At 58.9% G+C, this 14,207-nt stretch overlaps 1 protein-coding gene across 14 annotated transcripts in view; it reads right to left on the bottom strand.

The window, feature by feature from the left end:
- LRP5 (LDL receptor related protein 5) overlaps nt 1–14,207 on the bottom strand; it is a 108,762-nt gene that overhangs the window by 43,643 nt on the left and 50,912 nt on the right. For all 14 annotated transcript variants that reach the window (XR_012333630.1, XR_012333631.1, XR_012333632.1 and 11 more), the window contains exons 6-7: nt 8,125–8,521; nt 6,054–6,225 (exon numbers count right to left, since the gene is read on the bottom strand). Coding sequence is in view for 10 of the 14 variants with exons in the window: in XM_033861310.2 (XP_033717201.1) it covers nt 6,054–6,225; nt 8,125–8,521 (569 nt within the window). In the remaining 4 variants the exon portion in view is untranslated. The remainder of the gene's footprint in view (nt 1–6,053; nt 6,226–8,124; nt 8,522–14,207) is intronic.

The raw sequence follows: 14,207 nt of genomic DNA, 5'->3' as shown, positions 1-14,207 counted from the left end.
CCCGGAAGCCCTGCACCCTTCTCCCCCAGGGCTCATGGACCCGGACACACAGCCAATCCATCACTCCTGCAATGAGTGTTTATTCTGTTCGTGCTGGAAGTCACCTCCATCGACTCAGGAAATGTCAGGAACAGGGGGACGGATGTATTTTTAACTTCTCAGGCTGTGATTCATCCTTGGCCCGCCTGCTCCACCGGGTGTGTCACTCCCCACCGGGTACTCCCCATGAATGTCTACCCTGACAGTAGACGGCCACCAGCAGATGGCGGCTGCGAGGGACACAACCTCCCCGTGGTCCTGGCCGAGGAAGACATCGGGGGGGGGGGGCTGCAGAGAGCCCAAGTGACCCCCGGGGCCTCCAACGAGTACAAGGCAAGCCACACACAGGTGACACTTCCTGCCCCAGAGACGGGCCAAACAGCCTGGACTATGGGTCAACCTGCAAAACTTCTTCTTCCATCCTCGGGGCGGGGAAACAGCTGGGGAGGAAGCTTTAGAAAGACAGCTCCAGTCCGCAAAGGGCAAGGCCCGAGCCTGCTCTTACCCAGGAATGGCTAAAACCGCCATCCAGGGACCTGCCTGATGACTGTGTGAGCACAAGGGTGTTTAAACGCTTTGCCTATTTCGGGATTAATAACGGGCACCGTTCCTCCCGCTACTCTAGAAACAGAAGGAAATAGACAGGATATACACAAGTCAGTGAGAGGAGAAGGCAGGGCTTCAGAACCAACGCGGCTGGAGAAGCAGCTAGGGTGCTGTCAGGGGAGCTTGAACGACCCCCACCCCTGCCCCCTGGGCCCCCATCCTCTCTGCTCGGCGTCCCTCTAGAACACCGACCACCTGACGGGCTGCGGTTGTCCCGGTCACTGCTGTCTATATCTCCCCTTCTAGAACACTGACCCCACCAGGGCATGGGTCTGTCCCGTGCTGCTTTTCCAGCACGAGGTGACATTCAGTGAGTGCTGCAGGATGAACAGATGCTCGCCCAGGGGCAGGGAGCGGGGTTGAGGGAAAGAGGCAGCGCGAGCTATGACAGGACAGGAGTTCCACTCAGGGACGATCCGACAGGCAGCTGTGGGGAAGGAGGATGCAAGGACGGGCCGGTGAGGGGAAGTGGGGGACAGAGAGAGTGGGGGAAGGACTAAGAGGGAGAGGTCGCTTCTGATGCAGACCCGGTGTGTCCTGACTCCCTGCCAGGGGATCAGCACAGAGACCCCAGTTCAAGCCCAGAGAGCTCCCACCTGCTTTGGGAGACATGGCCGCTCACAAACAAGTGAAAAGATGATGACGATGATGACTCCATAGCTAAGTGAGAGCACAAGCCCTGCATAGATGTGGAAGGCCTTACAGCCTCTGGCTGGGAGAGGCAGGCTCCAGGCCGGAACCAGGATGTTGCTGTTTTGGAAAGGAAGACCCTACACCGTGTGGCCAAGTGCGTGGATGAGGTGAGCTGCTCCCATACGTGAGACCGTGGCGTGTGGCGGGAGGCGACTCAGGCTTCCGAGGGAGAGGGCCGGGGGCAGCTGGGCACGTGGGCTCAGGAAAGAGCTCCGGATGGAAGAATCTGCTTGGGAGAGGACCCACGCTGGGCTGTCATGGGCCTGGCACCTGCCAAGAAGCTGGTCAGAGGGAGAAGAGGGAAGTGCAGGGCCCGAGGGGCCATCAGTCAGAGACAGAAGAGGGAGACAGTGAGTCCGAGTTACTTTTACCAATAAAGTTGAACCCTGTGGCACAAGGCCGAAGAGCTGTGGCAGGTTGGAGGAGGAGAGGACACGCTCTTGGGTTGGGAGCCTAGCTGGGCAGGGAGCGGGAGGGGGAAACACGCAAGCAAAGGGTGAGAGGCCGGGTCCGGAGGATGCGGCTGGAGCCACGGGAAAGTCTAAGCACCTGTGGGCAGGAACCTCTAACCCCAAGGGCTCTAGACTCAGGAAGGGGGTTAAGGAGGTGTCCCAGGGAACCCCCAGCCCAAGAGGGTAGGAAAGCAGGGAGCAGAGAGGCAGCTCTGTGGATGCAGAAAGAGGCGGGGGCTACACCCATGTCCACCCCACACGGCTCCAACCTGTGCATGTCGGGATTGCCCTGGCGGTCCATCCCTGGTCCCTGAGGACGGGGAGGGGACCTCAGGGCTGCCTCCCAGAGTGAACCAGCCCCGGGCCCACCCCCACCCCCAGACGGGGAGCCACCCCGAGCTAATCCCCCAAGGGGCTGCCGACCCGAGGCTGGCCTGAACCCGCCGTCCAGGACGCCGTCACAGGCAAGGCGGCAGGAGGCCCACCTGGAGGGCGGCGCGGCCCTGCCCGCAGCCTGGACTCGGTTGCACAAATCCATCTATGTGCCAGGACCGCCGTCCAGAGGAATCCCCACTTCGTGGACTCGGCCCTCTAGACCTTTGTTCTCCTCCCAGCTTGTCGGGGTATCAGCCACAGCTGCCCTGGGAAGTCATTTTCGGGACGGGCGGGTGAAGCGGGAACCTGACTGATGCATCTTCAAAGGGAAGCCGGTGGACACGGCGTGGAGCTCCTTCCTGCCGGCGCCCGCGCTCGGAGCCAGGCCACGCGCACAACCACGCGGAACAGAATCCCTTCTCCCGTCCAAAGCAACCCGGCAAGATATGCCCAAGAAACACGCTCACGCTCCTTAGCATCTGTCTCGGGCATAATATCTTAGAGACGTGACCACTGCTGGAAGCGTGTCCCGTCTCTGTGCTGACCTGGAAGAGCCCTCCCCTGACCGTCCCCCGGCCTGGAGTCCGACTGAGTCCTCAGGAAAGGAGACATGGCCCCTTGCCCTCGGCTATTCCCCCGAAGCCCATGGAATCCACCGTGACCCCAGCAGGGGCTTCTGCACCTGGGCTGGTGGCCTGATCCCAAGGTTCATGTAACATGTACCAGAGGAGCATCTGTTGGGCGTATTTACCAAGGCGACCCAGCACCTGGAGCAGAGCTGATGCCCACTGGGTGTTCAGCAGCAAACCCTGAGGCCCGAGAGTAGGGGGAGGGTGTCCACAGCAGGAACACATGGGCAAGTCCCCAGGCATGCTCGGGCCACCTCCAAGAAGCTCACCCTGGGGCATTTCACCACCGAAAAGAATGCCGGAAGGGTCTGCCCTGGGCTCCGGGCTTGACTCCAAGAAGCTGCCATGACCTAATGCACCTGCGATTCATCGGGGCGCTTCCCACCCTTGGAGTTCACACGGAGAACCACCTCTATGTCCGTCCATGTCCGTGGCTTCCCTGCGGCAGGGGCGGAGGGAGAGTCCAGCACTAACCCCGAAGCCGGGGTCAGCTCTGGACGTGTGGGCAGGCGGCCTAGGTCAGCGTTCCCAAAGTGTGTGCCACCGGAGCCGCAGCACGGAAAGAAAGGGGGCCGTAGATCGTGTAGTTGGAGAACACTTACGCAGTTTAGTGCCCCGTGGGAGGTCTGCTTATTAAAGTGTATTAGAGGCTCCAAAGAGAGAAGTGAGGCAGGAAAGCCTCCGCACGTTTCCCAAGTTTGTTGGATTAAAGAATCCCAAACACTTCCCATTCCTCTGTCTCTCTTTTGGGGCCTCCTGGTGATTGGCTCCAAATCAACAGGTGATACGCCTGTGGCGCATGTTCCCGGTTCGTCCGTACCAGCCACCGCGTACTCTGCCGGCAACAACTTTGTCACTTATGCCACGCCCCTCCCCCATCCTCCTGTTACCACGATGTCAGCGTTTTAGGGCCTCTGTTGGTTACCCCGAAGCTCTTCCCCACCTGTCCGCTCCTAACTTTGGTCCATCCCACTGTTCCATAACCACGGCAGGTAACGTTTATATTGCGTACAGTAGCCTGACGCTTCAGGCTCTGTCTGTGGATTGACTCTGAAAGCAGAAAATCAAAAAGCACCTACTTGCTGCATGACCCTGAGCAGGTTACTGTCCCCTGGGCCTCAGTGCCTCATCCACACGTGGGGACGATGCCACATACCTCAAAAGACTATTGTGGGACAGGCACATGGAAAGATGCTCAACATCACTCGTCCTCAGGAAAATGCAAATCAAAACCACCAGACACCACAGCACACCCGTGGAATTGGCCGTGATAATAGGAGAATTTTACAAGTGTCAGTGAGGATATGTTGACATCAGAGCACTCGCACACTGCTAGTGAGAATGTAGAATGGTGCAGACTGTGGAAGACAGCCTGACGGTTCCTCGGTAAGTTAAAGATAAACCTAGCATATGCCCCAGCAATTCCACTCCTAGGTACGTGCCCCAAAGAATTAGAAACAGATGCTCAAATAAAAACTTGTAGACAAATGCTCATAACAGTATTATGCACAATCCCCCAAAGGTGGAAACAACCCACATGTCCACCAACAGATGAACGGATGAACAAAATGTGGTCTCTCCATACAATGGAGAAGGAATGAAGTACTGACACACGCTGCCACATGGATGAACCCTGCAAACATTCTGCTGCGTGAGGCCAGACACAAAAGACCACTGATCGGATGATTCCACTCACATGAAATGTCCAGAGCAGGCAAAGCCATAGAGACAGACGGGAGATTAGTGGTTGCCAGGGCAGAGGGGTGAAGAGCGGAGACTGGGGGCCAACTGCTTAACAGGTTATGGGGTTTGGGTGATGAAAATGTTCCTGAACTAGAGAGTGCTGATGGTTGGACACCACTGTGAATGTACTAGATGCCACTGAGTTGTACACTTTAAAATGGTTAAAATGGTCAATTTTATGTTTATTTTACCAAAAAAACCCACCCCAACCAACCCACTGCTGTGGGAGTAAACCGAGCGATGCCTGTAGCGCGTCTGGCAGTGTCAGCTGGACACGTGCATCCCCAACCCACTCCCGGGGTGGGCGTGGCTACGGACACGGTGGGCGTGGCCACGCCGCAGGAAACAGGGGTCTCGCCTTCAGGCTCAGAGGCTAGAGAGACAAGTGTCTTCAAACAAGATCCTTTCAAAAGTGACAGTTCATAGGGAACTCCAACAGGAAATGGTGCCAACTGCAGCTCCTTGGGTTTGCGTGGGAGAGGGATCTGCCCAGCCCCAAGTCCCCTTCGCGTTCCTGCTCAGAAGCGTGGCTTGAAACCCCGCGACACAGACGCACGGTCATAGTCTCGCTCCCGCCTTCCCCCTGCAAGCTGCCTGGTGGGGGTCTCCCCATGGAGCCGTGAGAAGAGCGAAGGTGACCCCCAGGTGGTGATATCAACGAGCAGTGATGTGACCAGAGCTGACGAGGATTATCCAGAAGCTACCGGAAGCGAGGGAGGCATCCAGCCGAGGAGAGGCACCAACGTCAGGGACCAATTTAACTACCGTATGGTCAAGAGCACCGCAAACAACGCACCCCTGAGCAAAACGCAAGATGCTAAAGAACGCGTACAGAGCACCACTTTAATCATGTAAGATCACACAAGACTGCGTGCTGTTCCGCGTGACGTCCACATAGTAAATGTCTTTTAATGCTCGGGAACGAATCGTCAAACTTAGGAGAGTGGTCCCCTCTGGCATCAGCTACATTATGTTTCACTTCTTAGGCTGGGTGGTGGGTATGTGTTCTTTCTTTCTTTTATTATGACTTTGTATTTTGAAACAGGAAGTTGCACACGGAGTTCAGAGGGTTCCTGCGTACCCTGTCCCGGTTTCCCCCTTAATAACATCTTTTTTTTTTTTTTTTTTGGCTACACCGCGCAGCATGCAGAGTCTTAGTTCCCTGACCAGGGACTGAACCTGCGCCCCCTGCAGTGGAAGGGCGGAGTCTTAACCACTGTACCGCCAGGGAAGTCCCCGGTGATAACCTCTTACATAACCACATACACCCTATGGTGCTGTTAACTCAGCTACATACCTTCCGTACGTCAGAAACACATCACAGTAAGTTATTTCTTCAAGGATTCTATTTGGCCAAATAGCATAGCACAGGCATCTATCTGCTGCCCACCTGACACGTATGACGGGCTGCAGGGGCGGCCAGGCCAGCCTCTGCATAAAGATCAGGGCTCGACGGCTGCAGCACTGCGCCTCCACTTGCGCTGAGCAGCTCCGTGGACCAACGAGGATGACTCACCTCGATTTTGTCCGTCTTGGCATCTCCCCAGTACAGCTTCCCCTCCTGTAGGTCCAGAGCCAAGCCATTGGGCCAGCCCAGGGAGGTGTTGACCAGGACGCGCCGCTCCTGCCCGTCCAGGTTGGCACACTCGATTTTGGGGTTCTCCCCCCAGTCTGTCCAGTACATGAGGCTGGAGAAGAAGTACATGTCCGTGACATTGCCCATCTGTCCCATCCAGGCTGCACCCCTAGGACTGAGAACAGCACCCACCCACCCACCACGCCCGAGCCCGTGTGCAGGACCAGGGGCTCCACGGGGACAGCAAGGGCTTAACTACACGGGGCGCTAGGACTCAAAACAGCAGACGCCCTGTCAAGGGACCCCGGGGAGGGAGGGGCTGAGCTCCCAGGGGGAGGAAGAGGCAGAGTGGAACCTCCTTCGAGTAGCTGAAGGGCTCCCACGTGCAAAGCAAAGCAGGCAACGCGCTCTCTGCGGCCCCGAGAAGCAAAGCGACATCCCGTGGGGCGCTGGGGGCCCTCCGGGGTGGGGGGGCTCAGCCCAGAGAAAGCGGCCAGAGCTGGGCCCTGAGCACAGCGCCCTTCCGGGCTGGCGGCCTCTCCTCTCCCGCCCCTGAACCCTGTGATCTTATACTTGACCCGACCCCGTTTCCTGAGGTCCTCACACTCGAGGCCAGGGGGGACCCCACCCCCACTTCACAGGTAATGCCCACAGAGGGGGGTGACTTGACAGAGTTCATCGGTGGCAGAGTGGGAGCAGGTCCCCATCTCCCGAACCCAGAGCCCGCATCCCGACACGGGAGCTGGCCACGAGCTCCTGCCTGCCTGGCCCTCAGACCCCGGGGGCCCGCTTCTCACCCCCACCCCCCCTCCCAGGGGGACGGCCCTGCCCCTCGACAGCACACAGAGCAGCCTCTGTCTGTCCACTCCCCCCCAGGCTCCGCGGTGCTGCTCGAGCCCTGGGCCTGTCCAGCCACAGCCCCGTGACCCGCCTCCGAGGGCTGTGCCGCTGGGCTTCTATAGACAGAGGCGGCTCCACAGCAAGAGCACGTCTGAAAGCCCCGGGGCGGGGACCAGAGTACAGGCTCCCTGGGCAGAGGGGCTGCAACCCCTGCCCCCCACACACAGCAGGCACCTTGCGGGGTCGCCTCACACTGAGCCTCAGCCCTGGGGCAATGGGAGAAGCACCTGATGCCTTGTGGGCACTCCGATGGGGCACGTGCCTCGTGGGCACAGTTACAGTCAATGCAGCTCAGTCACCCCCCAGGGACCTTCCCGGGACCAGCTGCCTTCCAGGGCTGCCCTCCCAGCCCCTCCAGGCCATCCCCAGGACGTGGGCCCACATCCCTCACTGAGGGCGGGGGGCTTCCCCTGCAGCCCCAGCCCCCAAGAGGTCCCAGCACTCCTCCCCTCTTGGGGCCTGCCAGTTTCGTGTTCTTGGTCATGAGGTCCCAGGAAGGCACTCAGCTGCTACCCTCTGAGCAGCTGAGGGTCTCAGAAAGGCTCCTACACTGATTGACCAGATTCACAGAATCCTAAATTGCAAAGTTGGAACCAGACTGTTAGGTCCAATCCCCACCTCCCAGCTGTGTGACCTTGGGCAAGTCACTTAACCTCTCTGGGCTTCAGCTTCCTCCTCCGTACAACTGTACCTACCCCACGGGGCGAGAGGAGGAGAAAAATGTGCTGGCTACGTGGAACGTGCCTGGCAGAGATCTGGCACGTGTGCAGTAACTGTTGCAGTGGCCACCACTCGTTACCATTATTAAACCAGAAATCACCCCAGTGGAGGGCTCCATCTCACAGGTGAGGAGATTGAAGCCCAGGGGGAGAAATGACTTACCCAAGGTCTCCAGGGTTTTCTATAAAGGTAACCAAGTTCTGTGTCAGAGCTTCTCAAAGTCTGGTCCCCAGATCAGCCCATCACCTGGGAGCTTGTTAGAAAGGCCAGTTCTCCTGAACCAGGACTCTGGGAGCAGGGCCCAGCCATCTGCTTCATCCTGACGTGGGAAGAAAGCCCCAGGACCACCGGCCCCCCGCAGCCTGGCTCCCACGCCCGCCCCCAGCCTTACCCCATCACGGGGTGCAGCACGATGGCGCGGGGCTCGTCCAGGTCCTCGGACACCAGGATCTTGCGGGAGGTGCCGTTGAGGCGCGTCACCTCGATGCGGTCGGTGCCCGTGTCCGTCCAATAGAGGTTGCGGGCCACCCAGTCGACTGCAATGCCGTCGGGGTCGTTGATCTCGGTGTTGACCAGCGTCTGGGCCCCCGACCCGTCCAGGTACGCCCTGCGGATGGCACGCACCTCGTCGTCCGTCCAGTACACGTAGCCCTCCAGCGGGTCGTAGTCGATGGCGATGGCATGCCGGATGTCGTCCACCTGCAGCACGATGTCTGTGAAGTCCGGCGTGTCCAGCGAGATCCTCCGCAGGTCCGTCCGCCGGGCCAGTAGCAGCACCTCCTCGGCCCCTGTGGACACACGAGCAGTGCGGTCAGAGGCCGGCGGCAGGACAGGAGACCGGGCCTGCAGTGGGCGTGGCAGGAGAGGGGCTCAGCCAGGTCCCCGGGGCTTCCTGGCAAGGACAAGTAATGTTAGGTGATGTTCGCCGAGATCTTCCTACACAGCCACTAGTTCATCCTCAGAGAGATCCGTGAGGCTGGCGCTATTTGTATCATCATCTCACAGATGAGACAGTGGAGGCACAGAGAGGTTAAGCAGCCAGCCAAAAGCCACACGGTCGTCTGGCTTCAATCACTGTGTAAGAGCTGCCTCACACTCAGTCCCCCTTCTCCCCTGCAAGCCCCTCTCCTGGCCACAAACCAGCCCCAACTACCAGTCCCGCCTGGGCCCTGGGCTCCAGGCCCCACTCGCCCACCATACTCCTCAAAGCCCCAACTGGACTCAAATGCCACCTCTTCCCTGAAGCCCACCCTGCCTCCCCACGCCCATCCGGCAAGGCAGCTTCGGGTCCCATGACCATACACGTCATCACAGGTCCATGGCTCCCAGGTGGCCGTCTCACCCACAGGGGTGAGCGCCCTGGGGGCAGGCGCCCCATCTCCCCCTTTGTCCCCCCAGCAGTATTGCGTACTGTTGTGTGTTGGTTTGTTGTGATTTCCAATCTGCTTGTTTACGACTTAAGTGAAGTTGTTTTTATCTAAAGGTGAATCTGTTTACGTGGAGGAAGCTGTGCCAGGGTGACGTCATCGACATGTCCTTGTCGATACACTCAGCTGGCGACGGGCTCCACTGGGGCTTCTCCGTAAGGACAATGACGCAATGGACATGGAGGCTTTAAATACCAAGGGTCTGTGAGGACTGGGCAAGGCGACTCCTGGCTGAGCTCCTGCCATGGACAGGCCACTCCTGGTCGGTGGTGCTGTGAGAGCGCACAACAGCCTCAGGAAGAGAGAAGACAGCTGTTCCTGCCCTGGTGAGGCGCCTCCTCGTAGGCAGCGGTACAGCCACGGAAGGGCCCCTGGAGTGACGACCTTCAGAGCAGCCCACCTGGCCCGCCGTCACCAGTGCTGTCACCTGCTAGCGACGTGCCCCGGCAGCAAGGGACCTGAGCTGGCAGCCAACACCCAGCTTTTTTTTTTTTTTTTTTTTTTTGTGGTACGCGGGCCTCTCACTGTTGTGGCCTCTCCCGTTGCGGAGCACAGGCTCCGGACGCGCAGGCTCAGTGGCCATGGCTCACGGGCCCAGCCGCTTCGCAGCATGTGGTATCTTCCCGGACCGGGGCATGAACCTGTGTCCCTGCAATGGCAGGCGGACTCTCAACCACTGCGCCACCAGGGAAGCCCAACACCCAGCTTTTAGTTGGACGGACTGACTACGGAGAGCCAACTCGTAGAAAGCTACACCTCAACTACATTTGGACTTGACATCCTTCACTTTCCCTTTGCCTGGAACAATAATGTAATTGGTTTGGAGTATATTATTTCTTTATTGACTTATTAAGAGACATTATCCCATATGGTATTGGCTTGTGAACTATTATTATTAATATTATAAATCCTAATTCCCACAGTGAACCTGTGTTAGATAAATTATTGGCAAAGACAGTCTTGGTCTCTGAGCATAACTTGCCGTAAACAAAACACATCTGACTCTGCCCTGGATCCTCCCTGGACTCATCAGAACTCCCAGCAGAAGTAGCCTCACGTGCTACTACCTGGAGCCTCACATGGACTCAGGGACCCCAGGGGTGCTGGCCAGCCGTGACTCGGACACCTCCGGAGGCTGCTGGGGTCAGGGTGTGGCCCCTCCCCCAGAGCTGGGTCACAGTCCACGCACTCATTCTGGACCTTTCTGGTCTTCAGACTCCTGCTTCCTTGAAGCAGGAAGATTAGGCTCACAGACACCTCTGGCACCCGGGGGCCACTTGCCTGGTTTGATGAAAGGCGCAGAATGGGGAAGGACCCACCTGAAGTTACACAGCTGTGAGGGATGGGGGCAGCCCAGCATCCTCCTTATGCCGAGGCCCCCAGGCCTGGGCTCTGCAGCCGACTGCCTGGTCTCCTCATGCCTGGTCCAGCCACAGCTCTCGAGCAACTGACCGGCTTTTTGTCACAGGGGTGGAGCCCTCAGAACCCAGCATTTTACAGGGGTTCTGGGGCCCCCTGCCCTGCACTTCAATTAAGGGCAGGAACCCCATCCGGACTGTGCTGCTCTGAGGCCCAGAGTTCATAACCCGATCCTCCCGCTAGAGGGCGCGCACGGACAGCATGGCTTCACGAGCCCAGCGCTGGGGAAACTGGGGCAGATGGGGGGGAAAGGGAGGTGCCCAAGGTGCCCGGCTACGTCGGAAACGTCCCAGATCCAAACTCAGATTTCGTTAGAGGTGTCCATGCAAGTTCTGGTTTGGTATGTGCTGGAGGGAGGGGAGGGGAATTCTGCATTTCAACCGATCGTCTTCTGCCGGGCTCCATTCCCAAAATGCTCTAGTGACATCAGACCCGTTTTTCGAGGGCCAGGTCGCAGGCCTCCTCCTCCTCCAGGAAGCTGCTCCTCCCTCCCCTCCAAGTGGATGGACTGACCACACATACATGCCTCCTGCCCCTCTGCTTGCGCACCGCCCTTACTGGCTCACAGGGATTCTGGCACATTGCCCCTCTGCGCTCTGCAGCCCCCAGCACAGGGCCATGCCCAGAACAGGTGCTAACATCCTAGGACAAGCAGGGAGAATTCAGGGCAGAAACCTCCTGGCCCTGCCCCTGCTGTGTGATGCTGAGCAGGTCCCTAACCCTCTCTGGGCCTTAGTTTCTTCATTTATAGTGAAGAATCAGCCCAACCTGATGGTGTCTGCGTCCCCATTTAGCTCTGACATCAAGGGGACCATAAACCAAACTCTACGGAGGGCTCTGCCTTAATCTGCCACCATGGAGGCTGGGGGAGGGAGCTCCCCAGAAAATGCTGGGTCCCGATGGAACCAGACGCTTGGTCGCCAAACATATTTCCAGCCTGTTTCACCCGTCCCTGTTCCCATGATCCTCCAGACACAATCACCTGAAATAGCACAGTCCTCACACCAATCTCTGAGGTGTGATCACGCCCCATTTTCCTGAGGAGGAACCCGATGCAGAGAGAGGTTAAGCTCCCCGCCCAAGGACACACGGCAGCAAGGTACCACGAAACACTTCAATCCCCGGAGCTGGTACACGCAGGAAGCCCAAGATCGATGCGCTGGCCCAGCAGGCTCGCTCACCCCCCCGGTCTCTTTGTGGGCAGCTACACTAGGCCAGGTCCCGGACCAGGTGCTGGGGCTCGGGGTGGACACAAAAGATGCGGGAATTGCCCCCACGGTGCTCCTGGGGTCACAAGGCAGAGACCTTCAGTGAGCAAGACCATTAACGAATCAGTGCTGGGAAGGAAAGCTGGGGTCACGGGCACCTGTGAAGGGGGCCGGCTGAGACTGGTGGCGGGAGACTGGCCTCCAGCTGCAAGAGCCTCTGGGCTCCATGTGGCTGTGACCATGCAGCAGATTCCAGCAGCCTGTCCCCGTGGGCACAGAGCCACCAGGGGCGAAGTGTGCCTGGCGCCAGCCCCCTGGTAACCAGGTCAGCACAAAGCCTCAAGCACACCCCGCCATCAGGGAACCCCATTTCCAGCATTCCTCAGGATTAAGTCTCTGTGGCTGAGGCGGTAATTAAACTCTGGGATAAATCTGTAGGTGTTAATTGACTCCAAGGCTGGGGCGGGGGAGGTGTCTCCGACACCCTTGGGCTGCAGAGCCTTTGAGGTTTTTACTTGAGTTTTGCCGAGAAAAATGCAGAGAACAGGACCCCCAGGAAAGAGCGGCGGCCCGGCCCGTCTGCCTGAAGGTCTGAGCAGGCGGTGCCCAGCACAGAGGCGTGGGGCACGCCATCCAGGGCCAGGCCAGCGGGGGCAGCTGTGAAGAGAGGACCACGGGCCTGGGCCCCTTCCTTGACAGATGCTCATCAGGGCAACCTCCAGGGTCGTTTGTAGGGAGGTGTGAGCGGCAGCCTGCTTCGGGCCCCCTGGGGTGGGCGCAGGGCGCTGTGCCGGGGCCCGGAAGAAGAGAGGCCAACCCCCTCCCTGGGACCAGACACAGAGCCTGGGGAGGAGTTCGTTTAAACACCAGGGAAGTAAACTGTTTAGAAACTAACAGTTTGGCCAAATGGTTTCCTCTGGGGTTGTTTAAACAAACAGCCTGCCCCACAGAGCTGCCAGAGAAAGTGAAACCTTCCCTCCTGGCTGCGCAGAGGTCCCTGGAGCCTCGTCTGGGCAGGCTCCTGACCTCTGCCCCTCCCCCTGCACGCAGGCGGGAAAGAGCGGGGGCATCCGTGCCTCGGAGCCAAGCGCAGGGCACGGGGCACAGGCCAGGCCAGGGCACTGCCTTCCTGGCAGTATGTTCACCTCAAAACAGAAAAGCAGACTGGACAGAGGGCCCAATGCCACGGACACGTCCAGCTCAACAGCCTCCCTCCCTGCCAACATCCATTCAGACCAAGCCACCGTCCGTTCTGGGGCACCGTCCCTGTGCCAGGCCCGGGATCGCGCAAACGAGGGGACACAGAGAAGGGCTGCTGTAACATCCCCACCAACCGGGTGGCTCGGATCAGCAGAGACTGATTCTCTCACAGTCCTGGAGGTAGAAGTCAAAACCCAAGGTGCTGGCAGGGCCGCGCTCTCGTGGAAGGCTCTGGGGAGCATCCTTCTTCGCTCCTCCCGGCTTCTGATGGTTGCCAGCGATCCCTGATGTTCCTTGGTTTGTGGCTAGATCCCTCCAATCTCTGCCTCCATCTTTACGTGACCTCCTCCCCTGTGTGTCTGTGTCTGAATCTCCCTCTTATGAGATGACCAGTCACTGGGTTTAGGGCCCATCCCAGTCCAGCATGACCTCATCTTAACTTGGTTACAACTGCAAAGACGCTACCTCCAAGTTAGGTCACATCCACAGGCTCCGGGGTGGGGATTTCACTGTGTGTATTTGGCGGGGGTGGGGGGGACACACGCACGATTCAGCTCCCAACAGGTGCGGAACAGAGGGTAAGGGGACAGTCTCCATAGAAGGATGGGTTCAAGGGCAGGAACTCCAGACAGAAGGGTTGGCATGGGCAGCAGCGTGGAGGCCGGAGGGCACAGGGGCCGCTCTGCAGCCCTGTGGGCAGGAGTGGGGCTGACCATCGACCGCCGCCTCCCCGTGGGGTCTGGTCTGAGTTCAGAGGCTAGGTGCCCCCCAAGGGTTTGAGTGGTCCCGCAGGCCACGACTCTTCCCTGAATACCTTCTGCCCGCAGGACGCCGGGGCAGCTCTGAGCCCACCGCTGTCTGCAAGGAAGGCTCGTGCAAATGGAAGCTCGTGCTTGTAGCAGGAGCCCAGCCACAAGACACACAGAGAGCCACCTGGAACAGAGGCCAGCAGGAAGCCCAGGTGAACACCCGCAGTGCTATCTCTGGACCATTCCAGCCGGCCTTCCGGTCTCCAGCAGGGCTCTGTGTGCTTTCTGTCAAGGGCCAGGTGGCAGACCCTCCAGGCTCTGCAAGGCCACGGCCACTTCTCTCAACCCCTCGGCTCCACCGCAGCCGCTTGAAAGCTGCCACAGACGACGGGTCAGCAAAGGTGTGCAAAGAAAATGTCCTCCGTGGACACTGACATCTGAAGGTCCTCTCATTTTCTCAGGTCACAAAAC

This window comes from Tursiops truncatus, chromosome 8, assembly GCF_011762595.2.
Source record: "Tursiops truncatus isolate mTurTru1 chromosome 8, mTurTru1.mat.Y, whole genome shotgun sequence".
Lineage (NCBI taxonomy): Eukaryota > Metazoa > Chordata > Mammalia > Artiodactyla > Delphinidae > Tursiops > Tursiops truncatus.
This window is presented reverse-complemented; position numbering and strand designations above follow the sequence as displayed.